Source organism: Sinocyclocheilus grahami, unplaced genomic scaffold (assembly GCF_001515645.1).
Source record: "Sinocyclocheilus grahami isolate Dianchi unplaced genomic scaffold, SAMN03320097.WGS_v1.1 scaffold20.1, whole genome shotgun sequence".
Lineage (NCBI taxonomy): Eukaryota > Metazoa > Chordata > Actinopteri > Cypriniformes > Cyprinidae > Sinocyclocheilus > Sinocyclocheilus grahami.
The window spans coordinates 2,686,716-2,704,514 of NW_015505199.1; the positions used below are offsets into that span (position 1 = coordinate 2,686,716).

General features: G+C 39.3%; 1 protein-coding gene across 1 annotated transcript in view; it reads left to right on the top strand.

The window, feature by feature from the left end:
• Positions 1 to 17,799, top strand: part of LOC107556337 (protein diaphanous homolog 3-like) — a 215,796-nt gene that overhangs the window by 148,885 nt on the left and 49,112 nt on the right. Inside the window, exons 19-20 of the mRNA XM_016239434.1 lie at positions 93 to 188; positions 1,205 to 1,267. Coding sequence (XP_016094920.1) covers positions 93 to 188; positions 1,205 to 1,267 — 159 coding nt within the window. The remainder of the gene's footprint in view (positions 1 to 92; positions 189 to 1,204; positions 1,268 to 17,799) is intronic.

Sequence of the window (17,799 nt, forward strand, 5' to 3'; positions counted from 1 at the left end):
CCCCAGCATTCCTGCAGAGACCCTTAAGTGATGCTATGGAATGACCCTCCACATCCTAATGTATTTCTCTTCTTTCTTCCTCATTCCTGTAGAGAACGATGAGACCGGTGTGATGGATTGTCTGCTGGAGGCACTGCAGTCTGGAGCCGCTTTCAGAGACCGCAGGAAAAGAGCACCCCGACCCCGAGGTGAGTCTCCTCACACTCCTCCATTCGCATCCTTCATCATCTGTTGAGTCTTTTCTCTTTCTTTCTTTCTTTTTCTTCATTCAGGTATTACCTTCTAATTGACTGTTGTTCCAAACAGCTTATTTCTTTCATATCTGTACTAGTTTTATGTCTGTTTGTTTGTTTGTTTGTAGCTGTGTTATAAGCACAATAATGTACAGTCAGTTGGCCATCATCACAGAATACACTCTTTTAATGGTGACCAGTATCCCGACAGAGATTGGAAGGGATAACTGTGTATTTCCCTTATAGTAACACCCTAAAGCACCCAGCGGTTGAGAGTCTTTTTCTCCAGCGCAGTGAGGGGTGAGATAAGCTAGAGTGTGTCTTCCGTGCTCTTCATGTTATGTGTCCTACCCAGCTGAGAGGCTCAGGTTTGTTGACTGCAGATGGCTACAGACAGATAATAGGTGGCATATACAATATCAACCTGACCATTTAACATGAATTATTTTCAGTTGTTACGTTACATGATCCTTCAGAAATCATTTTAATATTCCCATTTGGTGCTGAAGTAATAAATTATTATTATTATCAATGTTGAAAACGATTGAACAAAATTATGCTCTATATCTTGTATCTTTAGTCCAGCAAATTCTTTAGGATTAAACCATTATATATAGTCTGTTGTTCTGTAAGTGCACAATTCACAGTCTGTAACTCCTGTTAAAAACCTTTTTCTATAGAAATCAGTACAGAATCAGCCCCCCACTATCAGCACACTTTTTTAGGCATTACAGGAACTAATGGAGTATAATGCAGCTGACCACCTTCAATAGAAATCAGGAGAGCCCAACAAATGAACCGGTCAAATCAGAAGGACCTGTTAAATGCTTCAAGAAATCTGAACATTTTTTAAAGCGTGGCATGGCTTTCCTTACACAAGGAAGTAAAAATCTAATGTATGGAGACCAAAGGTGTGTTTGTGTGTGAGAGTGGCTCTCACTTTGTCTTGTCCCATGTCCTGATTTCTACAGATGAACCAACACAAGTGCTCAGTCCGAGTCCACAAAGACCTGTTCTGAAAGACTGCAACCACGGTAAAATCAAGATATAAAAAAGAGAGAGAAACAGCATTTCTCTCCACTATTTGCTTTCCTTTTTTTTCTCTTCGCTTTTAACTGCATCATTATTGCTCACTAACCATGATCTTACCAGCCTTATGTCCTGAATGTCTTTTCTGTCTGGGTTAATGTCTGTGCTGCCCTGTCTCAATCATGTGTCTCTTTTTATTGATTTTTTTCGCTTTCGTATACACACTAATGGTCAGTAGGTCCAGATCAAGCCAATAACTTATTTAAATGGCTCATAACAGTCCCTCAAGGCCTCTCCTATCAAAAGGGAACCGCTTCTTAAGCTGCTGGTCATGAACACGAGTTATAATGTGATACGGTGCCAGTAAAAGCTTCAGACAGCTTCTGACCGCAGATTTTCCTTTTCCATTTCCAGTGTTGGTGCTCGGCTAACAGATACTGTGTGTTAGTGTGTCTCCACTGCCTTAAGAGCCAAACAAGGATTTAACTGCCTGTTACTTTGTAAGCTTCCCATAAACAAACGTAGTGCATCAAGGTGAAATGGTGCGTCAGTGAAAATGTTTATGACATAAAAGTGATGTTTATCATTATCTTAGTGATGTTTTACATCAGCTGCTTACAGTGTAAATAACTTCTGATTCTTATAGGTTATTTTCATGGTCTAGATATGGTTTAGCTCATAGATTTCTGGCCACTGATTAACAGTTCATGGTTCAAGACCTGAAATTCTGATCAGTGTGGAGCCAATTTTTTGACTTGGAATGGCTTTTTTTATGTAAATGCATGGAATATAATGGCCACTGGATGCTGCGGCACCATCACCTCCACCTTGTCGGTTGGAAAAATTATTCTAACAGTTTCCACATGACTGTCTAATTTCCTCTTGTCTCCTTTTTTTATTGCATGAATCAGTATTCTCTGTCTGCTTGCATGTACATTGTGTTGTCTTATTTCAGTCAAGCGTGCTGCTTACAGCACACAGCTCATATCTGGTAGTGATTGGACAGTTGATGTGAGTGTCAGAGTCAGCAGGGTTATAATCAATGTCATGCGCTCGCTTTAGCTGCCGTTTCCGCCAGGTGTTAATGTGTCATCCAGAAACTCGCTGTGAGCCGAGAATGCCACATTTCCAGCCAAACTGAATGCCCAGAAATAGTGGGAACATTTTTTCCTGAAAAAGCTTTCCCACTATTGTCTGTTTACATAGCCGTTTTTAGCTTTTTTTCCCCCCTGCTCTCTCAAAAAGTCACAAAATTGCAACATGTTGCGCTCTGTTGAGCCGTCCCTCATGACAAGCATTAATGTAACAATACAGTTTTTCTGTAATGAATGGGATCAGCGTTCATCAGCTGATGTGTAGTGGGAATCAGAAAAGCTGTCTGGAGCAAGATCTTGTAGCAAACTTCCATCTGTACACATTTTCATGTACCTATACACTCTTAAAAATAAAGGTGCTTCAAAAGGTTGTTCAAGCGATGCCATAGAAGAACCATTTTTGGTTCCACAAAGAACCATTTAGTCAAAGGTTCTATAAAGAACCATCTCTTTCTTACCTTTTTGTAATCTGAAGAACCTTATTTCGCCATGAAGAACCTTTTGTCAAAAAAAGGTTCTTCAGATGTTAAAGGTTCTTTATGGAACCATTTAGACAAAAAGGTTATTCTATGGCATCGTGAAGCACGTTTATTTTTAAGAGTGTACTCTTAAAAATAAAGGTTCCAAAAGGGGGTTTTCACAGCAATGCCATAAAAGAACCATTTCATTGGGTTTTTAAAATAACCATTTATTTTCTTAATGTGAAGAACATTTTAATAATCTAAAGAACTTTTTGTGCAATGGAAAGTTTTCATGGATGTTAAAGGTTCTCCATGGAACCACAGATGTAATAAAGAACCTTTATGCCTGTTCTACCTCTCAGACTTCTAAAGATCTTCGTTTGCCAGAGTTACGTACAGTAGTGATCATTCTAATATGCATCAGCAACATAAAACAAACAGATGTGGCTGTCTTCATAATCGTTATCGAGGCACTTAAAAAATTAAGCTGTAACCCCATTAGCAGTTATTGGTTTTAATAGAAGTCCCTGCAACCATACAGGAATACAATTACTCCAAGATCTCCTCCCACACCCACCCAGAGCACTGATAAAGTCTGCTCTCGCTCCCACTAGTGTTCTCTTACGACTTATCTCAAATTAGATTGTGCGCAGAAAAGAGAGAGTGAATAGACAGAGAGAAAGATGTGTGCGTATGCACAATCCATCATAAGAAAGACTGCTGCAGCTCACATTAACTCCCCTCGTATGTCTCTCAGCAAAAAGTAATGAAGGACACAGGGCATTCTGGGATATCGAGTGTGGCACCCTCCCATCCCGTGTTTCTCTGAGGCATTGGAAAGCATGTAGGAGTCTGGCTACGGGGCAGGGCACTGTTGCCCTTGTCCCTGTGTTTTATTCCAGGGTAGGCTGACTAATGAAGCCCCTGGCTTGTGTATGTTCAAGCAGGCCTCTGCAGTTCAGCAAGCCCCTCTGTTGGCCAGGCTAATTAGTTCTCATCTCACACCAGGCTTCAGTCCCATTCATCTTCACTTCGGCTGTGCCATCTGCTTTTTAAATAAAACTCTAAAGTGTCTCGTGTTGCACACACTTTGTCCTCTTGGTGCCTCCCAGCCTAAATGTAGCACTTTATTTGCACTGAGATGGGTGATGAGCTTGTCTGTCTCTGGAGAGTCCTGTCATGTAGGAGATAGTGTTTGTGTGGTAGGACCATAGGCGTAATTTGCGGGTGGGACGGGTGGGACATGTCCCCACCACTTTTTGCCAGGGTCGATATTGTCCCTACCACTTTTTGAAAGTAATTGAAAAATATATTGTGGAAGGTAGGCTATGTATTAAAGGGAAAAAAAGATAAACAAATCATTCTTCACAATCTAATTAGGGTGATAAAAAAATTAACTCCTTATGCATGCATAACTCGTGCAGTGCAATAACGATGTGATTTGCAGCTGTCGCACTTTTCGTAATGTCATTAGGCTATAGCATTTTATTTTAAAAACGGAGAGCTTCCTTGTGCTAAGTATAGGCCTGCCCTCTACTAAAGATTTTTCTAGTCAACTAGTCACACGTTATATTAAATTGATTAATATAATAATATATTAATTATTAAATATATCATTTATAAGCGCCATACTTCAATATAGGCAGACCTATTAGGCTAGAGCCTATTCCGCGCTCAAGCTCGCGCATAAAGCAATTGCCTCAAAGCACCGGCAAAGTGATTCTGAACGGGGGAAAGAAGACATTTTAATTATTTATTAATAAACTAGTGCTTTTTGAGTCAGTTTCGGGTGCAAAGATGAGGTTGCCGAATGCCGTGGAATGGACGTGCACGAATGGCACGAATGGACATGCCTTTAATAGAAATGCACCTTTTCATACGGACTACAAAATTAAAGAATATTACAAAATCAAGTGGGCGAGTTTTCCTTATATTTATTTTATTTTTCATATAAAAAATATAATGACCTGTTTTGGTTATATTTACTATTAATTGCCGAAGGTGCGCTCAGCAAAATTGATGCGAATATTGATGGTTTTCATGCTTAAGTCAAGTAAAAGACCGCTTCTTAAACCAGAGAAGGTTTTTTCGAGTTAAATTTCGAGTTAAAAGTCATAATTGAGGGATATAAACTGGCAATTCTGAGAAATAAAGTCAGAATTGCATGATATAAACACAATTCAGAGTTTTTTTCTCGCAATTGGGAGTTTATATCACGCAATTATGACTTTTTTTTTGTCAGAATTGTGAGATATGAACTCTCAATTCTGAGAACATATCAGTCTTTTTCCCCCCTCAAAATTGGACTTATAAACTCACAATTGCGAGTTAATCTCACAATTCTGAGAAAAAAAGTCAGAATTGCGAAAAAAAAAGTAAGAATTGCGAGATATAAACTCGCAATTGCGAGAAAAAAGTCAGAATTGCGAGTTTATATCTCACAATTCTGTGAAAAAAAGTCAGAATTGTGTGAGAAAAATTCGCAATTACTTTTTATTTTTATTCAGTGGCGGAAACGGGCTTCCATACCTTATGCTATGGATGGAACCATTCAGACAAAAAGGTTCTTCTATGGCATCGTGAAGCACCTTTATTTTTAAGAGTGTAGCACAAAAAAAAAAAAGTGCTCGTGCAGCCAACTGAGAAAGTTAATCGCAAAAGAGCGAGCAGTGGGAAGAATGAGTCTGGAGCCCTGAATTGCCCAGCTCCCTCTGTCAATGATCTAGCACCCCTCAGCACCTGCGTTCAAAATTCTCTGGCGCCGCCCCTGGTACATCGATTTTTGAAAAGCAAAAAAACTAAACTAGCAAAACGAGTTGCACGGTGTCCCCACCACTTTTCAAAGCAAAGTTACGCCACTGGGTATGACCTTTTATTTGTTTATGAATTCAAACTTACAGTGATCGCGAAATGGCATTTGCAAGCTATTTTAATGTTTCCTGATATTTAATAAAAAAAAATAAAAAATCTAGGGTTTGATTTTATTCATTGAGAACTGATTGGATTGTGAAAAGTGCACGTTTAAACTGGATGAGTAGTATATTGTACATATATCAGTTATCAGACAATATTTGGTAGGAGATTTCTTTCTTTCTTTCTTTCTAATGTTATTTGCTTTATTTTTAGAGTAATGTGGACAATAATACCAGGAACATGAATTAAGAAAATAAACAGGGTCATTTTTAATTTCACGCTGACTTTAAATGTGGTGTCTCTGACTATTTGTTTATTTACTTATATATTTAAATATACGGCATATTCAATTGTGCCTTCTTTTTTACATTTTGATTACATTTGCATCACCTTATTCTAAAACACTATATAAAACAAATTTAATAACACAGGTAAATCTTTATAAATTGTTTTAATACTGTACATTGCGATGTTGTGATGCCTAAATTCACTTTTAGCTTTTAAAATTATTTATTTTAGTTTAAATGTTTTATTTTAAATTTGTTTTGATCACGTAATATATAATTTTAATAGTGGCTATATATTGATTTTTTTTTTTTAGCTGAATCGGTGCATTTTTAATTTCAATGGTACCCCCTTTGAACCTTTTTTTTTTTTTTTTGACCAAGACGCATAGGTTAAGGTCAGGTTCACTCACTAGAGCATCTCCTCATATCCCAGTGGTAACTCTTCTGTCTCAATCATTATTTGCTTTTATTGCTGTACCCTTTATTAAGGTAATCATCACTAATTTACAAAGGCTTTGTGACCTTTAAAGTGGCCTAAAACAATGACTCTAAAGCTAAATTTGGCTGTTTGTTAGTATACTTTTCCACAAAGCCTTGGTGACCTCAGCCGAAAGTCATTTCAGAGGCAGAGTAAGTTATATTTATTATTTAATAGTTTACAAAAACATGTATTTCTTTATTATAATATACAGTACACTGATGAATTATTCACAATAAGAAAGAGTATTTAAGTAAGTAAACGGGGTCCATTTTGACTTAATGTTGACTTTAAGGCATGTTATTTACACAGAGTTTGTCTGTCTCTGTAGAGTTTTGTCAGTTAGGAGACATTGTGTTCATAACCTCATTTATTTACAGTATATAGTATAGGCAACCTTAATATCTGTATGTTATTGAGTTGGTTGCCTTTCATATCAAGTGGATATAAATCTGAATTAGATATTATGTCTCTTTGCAGTATGTTTGTGACTGTTAGCTGATTGACAGTGAAATGAGTGCAGTGGGAAAAGACCAGTGGCTGAGCGACTGAACACATGCTGGAGTATGTCAGCCCCGTCCCGGGCCCCTCTGCCACTGCGCAGTGTAAATACCCCTCAGTAATTGATCTCCAGGGCTTTAGTGTTTCACACTCCAGCAGAGCAGCAAAGTGAATTAAAATCAGACACATCTGCAACAGGAGACACCGTAATTAACCACAAAAAATGAGCTGGTCAGGCTGGTGTGTGTAGCCATTAGAGCAGTGGGAAGAACGTGGATGTGTGTGGAATTTGTGTGTCTGAGTGTAAGCCAGTCGGAACTGTCAGGCGCAGGTCGGTGCGATGAGACTTGAGATTGAATTTTCCTGCAAGGCTTTTGGGAGATTCCTTTTACAAAGGCGGACAGCCGCTTTAAGAGTCCGACTTTCTCAAATCAAGTAATTATGGAGATTCAGGTCCCTAGACTTACGCCTTTGGCCGTCTATTACTCTCTTGGAATCAGAGGTGTAAATGCCGAAGTCAGAACACACACTCATGGATTCTTACATTGTCTTACATTATGGGGTGTGCCCGAAGCGTGAATCCGTATTTAGAAAGGCACGGAAAAACAAATGGAAAACAAATAACGATTGCTAACGGTTGACTGTTACATTACAGTACATTAAATTTCACTTACCACATAAACAGAGTAAGGGGAGATGACTGAGGACGATGGCGAATGATTTGCAGATCCTAAGCACCACTGACAAACATCTATCTTGTCAAATGTGTGGTAAGTACTGCTGCTCTATAGTATAAATGGAGTGTGTGCGATTGCAAATCTCGAAAATGAAACTAAAAAGTGATCGCACATTCAAAAGCAGTTTCAATGCCAGGCATAATAGCGGCCCCCTGATGCCCGCAATTTATATACAGTATAATTGCCCAATGATATAACTGCGAGAGAAAATACTGAAATATATATTTTCCTCCAGTATTTATTCCCTTTAGGGGTTCCATATTGCATGTCATTTTCTTTCGGAACTCGGTATTGGGATGTAATTGAGCCGAGAATAGTAATTGGGATTGGAGGGGGGGGGAATCGCAATGCAGGCTCAACATCGTGATGTTTATCAGCCATCGGCGATGGACGATGGCATCGTCTATCGGCTCAACCCTACCCAGTTGTAGCTTTTACAGGTAACTCTTGCCTTGACTACTCGGTTCAAGTATACCTTTAATGTACTTGCAAGTAGGGAAGAGTAGGGAAAGATGTGCCACAGATGTTTGCCATCTATTGAAAAAAGAATTATCAGTGTTATATTTGACCATGTTATGTTAGTAGAATGTACTTTAGAGAATATGGGGATGACTTGAATAACTTTAAGCAACTGGCGCAGATTACCCCGAAACATCTGACTCGTATTGGAAGTGCATCACAATCATAATTTTTAAAAAGGTTAATTATGTGATGTGCATCTCTCAATTGCAGGTAGCTTTATAAGAAGGGGTCTTTCTAAATGTATGGTTTTGACAGCAGGGAGGTGGTACATCTTACCCCACTCTCCTTTATGTAAGAATATAACCAATACTTTTGTTGCCCTGCTGCCTTAGATGCTTTAAGAAAACTCTGCTTTTTACTGAACTATTAGGTCCATGCTCTGCCTGCTGATTAATATTCCAACCAACAATGATCATGTAACATATTTGTGAATTAGAGCCTGAAATTGATTTTATAGCTGGCTGGGAAAGGTCATTCTGCACTTGATAAATGAAACCAATAGCAGGTTTGCATTAAGAAGGGTATGTGCCACTGCTAAAGGTTTTATGACTACGTTTGATAGACAAGATTGATTTTATCCATAATTCTGGACACAATCTGTTAATTAGGAAACAATGACGATCGACCTTTGAATTACTGATAAATAATGCACATCTGTAGTGGTAATGTAGATATGACACAAAGCACATATAGTATACCATGAATACAGGATATGTTTAATGCATTTTAATCACGTGTAACAACTGTCAAATTGCGTAATATTTCAGCAATATTGCATAAGCAGACAAAAAATAAATAAATTAAAATAACGAACTGCTATGTGCCATTTTGTTGACTTGCACCCATTTTGTTCTTGAAGGAATTTGCATCTTTGAATGATCCAAAATATTTGAGCAATGTTCTGTTGAATGAATGAGTCAGTAACTCATAGGGTCCGAATCTGGGTGTGATAGTTCCCGGTGCCCCCTGTAGTATTGGTCTGGTTTCACATTCATTTGATTCTACTGAACATGTGTTTTTATCTTAATACAGAGTTTCCACGGGTCCTCAGAAAGCCTTAAATTTAGTTGTATCAAATTTAAGACCATATAAAGTCTAAAATGGTGCATATCTCCAGGTACTCTCACAATAACCAGACCGAAAAACTCATTTCGGTCATTTGCTTAAATGCATGCGCAGGTTACATTACTTCTTGAACAATTGCACACCAGAGTCCGAGTTGCTTTCACATTCATGCAAATCACGCCACAGTTCCAGTGCAACCAAACTCAAGTCCACCTTTTACAGGTACGCTCACTTTCACATTACCAATTTTTCATGCGGACCTTGCCATTTCGTACTTAACTGCCAGTGTGAAAGCACCCATAAATTCAATCACTTGTTTCCATCTACTGCTGCAATTATATAACTACCAAATTCCACCATTTATTTATTAATTTATGTTGTTTAATATAAAATAAAAAGCAGATGGTGAAAAATGTAGTGTAATAATTCGGACAGTCAAACACTTATAAACGGCTTTAGTAAAAAGATGGTAAGTTATAGTACACCCTTAAAATCCAATTATACCTCCCATTATGAATCTTTCAGTACGCACACACAAAATAAATGTCTCAAATGATTTTATTTTAGGTAATGTCTTTTATGAAATCCTTTTTGTAGCATCAAATGGCTTATGCTCTCAGTCAGGCTGTTCTGGAGAACCACACTGCTGATGTGGAGAAAATTTGCTTCAGGCTGGAGGTTTAGTGATATATTCTCTCTCTCGCTTGCTCTTATTTCTGCCTCATCCCATCTCTCAGGCCTGAGAGCCTACGGGGAGGAGAGAAATAAAGTGTATGGATGAAAATGGAGATAATATACAAACTTATCCCAGTCTGTTCTGGATTTAAGGCATTCATCACCGCCCAATACAATACGCTCACACTTGTTCAGAGAGCCTGCGAGCTGTTGCAGCACTTCCAAAATAGATTGTGATATATAGTCTCAAGGCAGTTACTAAACAGTACATACATTAAGAAATGTATGTCTTTTAATCATCCACTCACTACCAGGACTCATACTGCGCCCATTTAATATCTAGCATCCCAAAAAGTCCCATTACTTTGCTATCAAACACAAGTATTGTTGCAAAAGTACATAAATGCAAAGCTCTTTTATTCACACCTCCTGATTTCTTAAATGGATTTATCAAGATGAATCGGACCCGCGCAGTGCGTACAAATGCAGGATTTTATTTAAAACCCCCATCAAAGCAGTGAAGTACACCATAGCGCACTCAATTTTACTTCTCTTTCGTACTGATGTGACAGAACCAAAGAAGGGAGAAGGAAAAGCAATATTTAATCAGCACATCTGAGAGCAACTTGCGTTCTTCTCTTTCAACTCTAATTGATGCCTCGTGTCATTGTTCTAAAAGTTGGACTGTCAGAACTCTTGATTTATCCGTGTTTTAGAGGCATACATCATCTGCACCTCACATACGGGGCCTCTGCGTTTCATTAGAGAGAAAGATTAATTCCAAAAAGACCGTTCAGGAACATTGACTGAACACACGCACCGCTCCTCTTCTGCTACTGTTCGTTTGGTAAAATATACAAGAGTTTTGGCATCTCACAAATCGCAAACATGTCATACGGAGCTCGATCAAATCTCATCCCATTAAACTCCTCAGGGCCGAACATACACAGAGTGTCCTCTGTCATCTCTCTCTCTTTCTCGCAACCCTCATCCATCTCTCCAGGGCTGTTGTGCTGCTTTCAGAGCACTAGCTGCATCTCTCAGCACTTCCTGTAAATCAAAGCCGTTCTCTCTTCACCAGACTCGTACAGCACGTCTCTGTAAAGTGAGTTTGTACGCACCTTGCCGGTTGAAGATTTGTGTGTGTTTGTGAAGGAGAGTTTGCGATGTTTCTCAAACAAAAGAGGAGGCTATGGAAACTATCAATGTGTAGGAGAAGATTTAAGAATAATAGTGTTTGAATTCAATCATGGCTAATATATTTTGAATATTAACAGTACTATGCACTCTCTGGTATATTTATTCTCAAAGTTGCATTTCAGACAATAAAAAAAAAAACACACAGCACAGTAATTGCACTTTTAATGGCGCTGTGTTCATTGACAGAAAATGCCTGTTTTCAAGCATGTGTAAAACAGCTCGATTACATCTTCACGAGAGTGAGATTAGTGACAGTTCAGTCTATTTTTAAAACAAGTGAAGCATATGGCAGGGTCTTTTTAGAAAGCCATCTGTATATGCATGTAAAATGTGGTGATCTTTTCTGTTGGGAGTCAGATTCACTCTTTGTAGCAGATGTGCTAGCTTATTTCATTTTTGCTGGTTGGGATCAGCTTTGACATTCTGCAAACTCTCTTTTTGTGTTATGGGTTTGGAACCATGTGAGGTTGAGTAACTGCTAATCATTTTGGATTAACTTTTCTTTAAAGTAGTGTTTGACCATTGGAGCTTGATCTCTCTTTCCCTCAGATTATTCTTCATGACAAACAGCCAAAAGTAATGGAAGCAGGTGGTGCTGGAGTGCAAAGAGAGAGAGGGCCCTAATCAGCCCACTGACAGAGGGCAGACTGAGCTGTGGGTGGCTGGCTAATCTCTGATTACTCTCCTTTACTCCATACAAACCTCACAATGACTTGGCGTGTAACACTGTAATGCAGGATACACTGATAGGCCCTCCGCTGGATCCTCACGCTCCAACCGGGAGAGAGTGAGAGATAGAGAGGACAGTACAGATGTGGATAAGAAGGAGATGGACATGGAGAATACTTCTTGAGGAAGGGGTGGTGACTGGATCAGTTAGTGGGGGAAGATGCTCAGACTGGTCAGTGGAGGAAAATGACTCAGAGAAGGGAGTGAAGAGATTAAAGTCTAAGGAAAGGTGCATGTACTAGAGCCCGACCGATATATCGTTTAGTCGATATTATCGGCCAATATAAGCCTGTTGCCGATATATCGGTATTGGCGAATATGCCGTCGATATGAATTAATTTTTTTACAGAGCATATAACGCAGATAAAATGCTTGAAATGGTGTAATTAATTTGTCCAGCAGAGCGCACTCCATTGTTTGCTTCTGGCGACCTGGATGAAACGCTTTAAAGCTTAAGTCTATGGAAAACAATTGAAACTTTGAATGGCCATATCTCCGTAACAGCACGGTGGATCCACACCAAATTCGGGGGATCCCTTCAGCTCGAGGAACCCTCTTGAACATGAATCGAGTGTACGTCTCGAGGCCCTCTTTCGAATGAGACCACCCCCGCGTGGATAGCCCCCAGGGTTCGGGAGTTACGGGCGGTTAAATTTGCGGTCCGGCGCCGACCGATCTAGCAATCCCGGGGGGCTACCGACGCGTGGAGGGTGGCGTTCAAGAGGGCTCCTCGAGCTGAAGGGATCCCCCGAATTTGGTGGCAAGTTAGTGACACCAGCCAACACTTTCACTTCAGTAAGGAGGTCTCTTGTTCAGGCAGCAGCATTCAAGCATTGTCTTATTCGACCGTAAGTGCCCCGCGAAGTGGACTTCACATGATATTCCGCCATGATTCCAGTTCCAAGGAAACATACATGTTGCATTCAAAGGGCATTAAAGTGCGCGAGACGTGAATTTATATTTATTTACAGAGGTAAATTATTTCACACTTCTCTAGTAAGTTCCGTCTGTGTGTGAAGACAGTAGCGCAAATCCGTGAATTAATGTTCCAAAGTGAAATAAACTTCAACGGAATAAAGTTGAATGGAATTGAATTAAAGTTGAATAAACTTCAACTGTACTGTTCAGTGCACTGATGTCAGACTCATTTTGGATCATAAAGTTTATTAAATTGTTAAATGCCCTGCCTCCATTACGTATCTTTGTCATGTCATTATAAGTGTTTGATCACCACATTTGAGTGATCATTGCAAAAAATGTTTATGTATATATAATCTGTTTATGTATATACTGTATTCTATATATAGAAGAAGAATGAGTTTTTATATTACCAGTCAAATGTTTGGACATACGAATGGGAAAGTGTCCAAACTTTTGACTGGTACTGTACTATAATATACACAAAGAATATCGGCCGATATATCGATATCGGCCTTTTTTTACTCCCAAGTATCGGTATTGGCCCCAAAAAACCCATATCGGTCAGACTCTAGCATGTACTGTTAATAAACCGAGGATGGAGTGGTGTTGTTATTGTTAGCTAGAAGCTATTTAGGTTTTTAAAAAAACTATATAGACAAAAACATTGTTTTTTCATGTACTGGTCAATTTTGAGATTTTGTGATATTTGTAAGAAGAACGCTTTCCATAGCGTGTTTTGTTTTTTAGTGGAAAGAAAACTTGCCAAATAGGCGTTTATTTTATTTCGCGTTTTCTATGGCTTCTGCAGATTACAATACATATATAAGAGATTTTTTCTTCTATTGAACCTGGCTTTATCCAGTGTTCAGATTTCTGTTCTGGAAATGTATACAAATTAGTGCATATTTAATAATTTTATTTAAATGTAATAATTTATTTAAACATAACATTTCAGAAAACTTTCCATTCTTAATGTAATTAATCAATTCAGGAAGTATGGTGTTACCTATTAGTAAAAAAATGTTTACCCTATTCACTGTGCAGAAATTGAAATCTACATGCTAATACACACTATACTCATAGTCACCAATGCTGATGTTGTTGATTAATCACTTAAACAGTTTGATGTGATATGAGCTAACCGATCTTTAGATTCATTCACCATTTGTAGCGAGATTTATGGTAATGCTTTTTTCCTCAGTTGGTCAGAACAAACGTGGCAGACTTGTTACTTACTTGTTCAGATGGCAATATATAGTGAAAATTCTTATTTGGGTCATATTCCAAGACGTAGGCTAGAATATGTGATTGCAAAGTACAGTAAATATCCACACCGGTGCGGTGACTTGACTGCCACACATACTCTTCAGAACATTAGATTCATCCGCACTGGAGCCGTGCCGACTCACAACCCACGCAAGCTAGATAACACAGCTGCAATTCCAGGTTTTCAAACAGAGGTGGCGACAAAAAGGCAAAACTTATGGACTGCAGCTTTAAGCTAGTTAGAAGGCTTTTCAATACACAAATCACCAGCACTTACCATGGATTTGCTATAGTAGCACTAACTGTAACCATTGTGGCAAAAATGTGGGATTCATATTGAATTTTATTATATTATTAATTTTTACATGCATTAAATGTGTTAAAGAAGTAACAATATGTTACAATATTTTTTGTTATTAAGCTGTTGAAATTTTCTTGCATTTGTATTTATATGCATTTGTATCTGTTTTAGGCCATTGTTTTATATAACAAATACCATAGAAACCAAATGGTTTCTTTTTGCCATGCTACTATCAACTCAAGGTACTATCAAATGTGCATTCCAAGAGACAAAACATGAATTTTTTTTGTAAATGACCAAACTGTAGAACTGGGTGCCACTGCGCTCAAATGTTATACCGCTTTTCCACTGCATGGTACGACTCTGTACGGCTCGCTTAAATACTATCACCTCGGTTGAGGTTACAAGCGAGCTGTACCGATACTAAAATGTGACGTGTTAACACTGCAGATCACTGATTGGTCAGAGAGAATCATCACTACCGGCGTCATTGGATTTGCGACACGAGACATCAAACCCACTAGCAGCAGCAGACACTGCAGTGTCATTCACACAACTTAAATGACTTGCTTGAGAAAAAAGGAATGGCTGAATCTTGTTCAGTAGATGAGGTGCAGTCGTTCCTCTCGTTTGTAGCCGAGAAGTGGATCCAGTGAGAGCTGGATGGGGCGACCTGGAATAAAAATTTTACAAAGATTTCACGGCAGTAGAGGCGGCGCAACTAGTCTATAATCCAACCCACTTTGAAGCGGTACTAACAGCAGTGGAAAAGCAAGTGAGCCGAGCCGTGCCATAAGACGCAGTGGAAAAGCGAAGCGAGCAAGGCAGTGTCGTGCCGAGTCGTGCCACACAGTGGAAAAGCACCATTAGTCTGGTGGCCTGAATAGAGAAAGCATAGACTGGGTTGGAGAGGTGCATTGTATAACAGAGGATGTAGATGTAAGAGCTTCATTGGGTGATACATGGTGGGTGCAACAACCTTGTCAGAGCTCTTTCTCTTTCACACAAGGGTGGCATCACTTTTATTTAGGGGTGAATATTCGCAGGGTGTTATGATCGTACCATTTTGGCTATGGGGGTGCTCAAATGTCTGATTTCACATAGAACTACTGGTTTTCTCCCAATATGTTAATATACAGCCTATTAAAATCATGCTGTAAATAAGAATCTGAAAAGAAAGAAGCTTCAAATAAATATTTTAACGGGCGTGAATAAATCCAAGCACCCTTGTAGATTAAAGTTTCACTTTCCATAATCCGTGACCGACAGAGGAGCATCTTGGCGGCAGAGATTTAGAACTTTAACAAGACTCAAATTGACACAGGCAGAGTGAAAGACAGGATTTTTTTCGATCAGGTAGGGTACAAGTGATTTCAAAACATTTCAGCCAGTTTATATATATTGTGTATATATTATTTATCTCATATAAGATGCAATTGGTTGAGTTGCGCCGCAGTAAAGCGATTCATTGTAGTACTATGGTGATTATTTCTTCAGCGCGCAGCGCGAACAGGACAGACAACAATGCAGAATATTAATAATTATGACTGGGACTGTCATGTACATAATTATAATGAGAACACTATTATAATAAAACGCTGTGAATTTTTTTGAGTTTAGTTGCTGTGTTTCTGCACGTTGTTTCGTGAAGAACGTGTCCACAAAAGGAGTTCATTCAGAGCCGCGCAGACACGTTTATGCATTCGGGGTATTTTGTGCAGATAACCTATAAGTCGTAATATTAACGTTATGTTGTATAAATAACGAAGCGTGTTCTATATGAGATAAATGATGAGTTAAATTCCATTGATTAAAAACCAGCTGCTTCATTCTACTGGTCATCTTCAGCGCACGCATCTCAAAACAGAAATGCAGAACATTAATAACTACTGTCATATACATAACGTTATAATGAGAGCACTATTTTTAAAAAAAATTGTGAATTCTTAGGGTTTTGCTGACGTTTCATGTTTACTATCTTTTAATCAAAACATAAAACATTATTTACCCCGTTTGCATCTGCGAGGCATCCATTACACATTTTCCATGTGTGTTAACGTAATTATGACTGTCGAATGTCTGACTTGACTCTTGGTAATGTATTTTGCCCCGCCCCCAAAACATATGATTCGACTATCAGTCGAATATTGGCAAGATTCGAAAATTCTGATTCGACTATGAAAATCCTTAGCCGGGGACACCCCTACTGTTATTACTTTATTTGGTGTGCAATCAAATGGAATTTGATGTGCAATCAAAACGCATAGACAAAAAGGGATAGAAGAAGTAAAGGACCAAGAGGGGATGAATGCAGGGTTTTTTCCCCCAGTTAATTGAATTTTACACTCCCTTATCGCAGAGCAGCATGCAGACCAACCCCTCCCAGAACTGCTTAAAACAAGATATCTCTCTTCCTGCAATGGGGTGAGGAAGAGATGATTAAACAGACCTCCACATGTCCGCCATGCTTTCCAAGTCTCTGATATCACCCACGTAGATCATCCAAAGGACAGATACGGTTAAACAGTTAGGAATTATGTGCAAGATTGCGGATAGCAGGCGCTAAAAGAAGTCAAAATGGTTTTGAAGCGCAGGGTGTAGGGAAAATCGTTCAGATTTGTTTAGGCAAATGAAACCCTGATTTGATTTGCTGAAGCGGTTGGGAAGGTACTAATCATGGCCCTTGTTTAATTATCCCCTCTCTCTTTCTTTCTCTCTCTCTCACTCACTCTTTTTCTCATTATTCTCCAGTAACAGAAGAGATTGATCTGTGGTGGGCTATGCAGATCGGGCGCTCTGTCTGGCGCACGTCCCACCGTAATGCCACGGAGGTTGCCATGGCAACAGAGTGGCTGACTGAGTGGATGGGTTGTGCGAGGAGACACATGTTGAATGCTGAACGAGGCTGTTTGTGCCATAGATTTGTGCCAGAGAGAGGGAGAAAAGAGGGTGTGGATCTTTGTGGATGTGGATGGTTGTTGCGGTATGACCAGCGTTGGAGTGTGCCTGTTGAGTTTAAGCTCTGATAAGGCTGTTAGGTGGTAAGCGTAGTAAAAATCCTTGAGACATTTTTATGACATAATGAAAGCTTCCTTCAGCCTGACTGGCATATCATCCTCAAGCTCTTCTCCAAATCCAGACCATGACATTCTGGATAGGAGGCTTTCAGAGGATCCGTGTCTCAGTGGCTCGCACGTAGTCCCCACCCTGACTACTACTTCCTCCCTTTCTATTGATTCGAGAACACTGTGACGTTCCACTTCAGTGAAATTATTCTCAGGGCGTCTGGTGGGTGGTTTACCCCTCGGCGCTTGGCCGTGGGGCAGATACCCTACCCTTCAGTGGACCCTTAATCCCATCGCCAACCCCTCGTCATCGCCCTGGGGC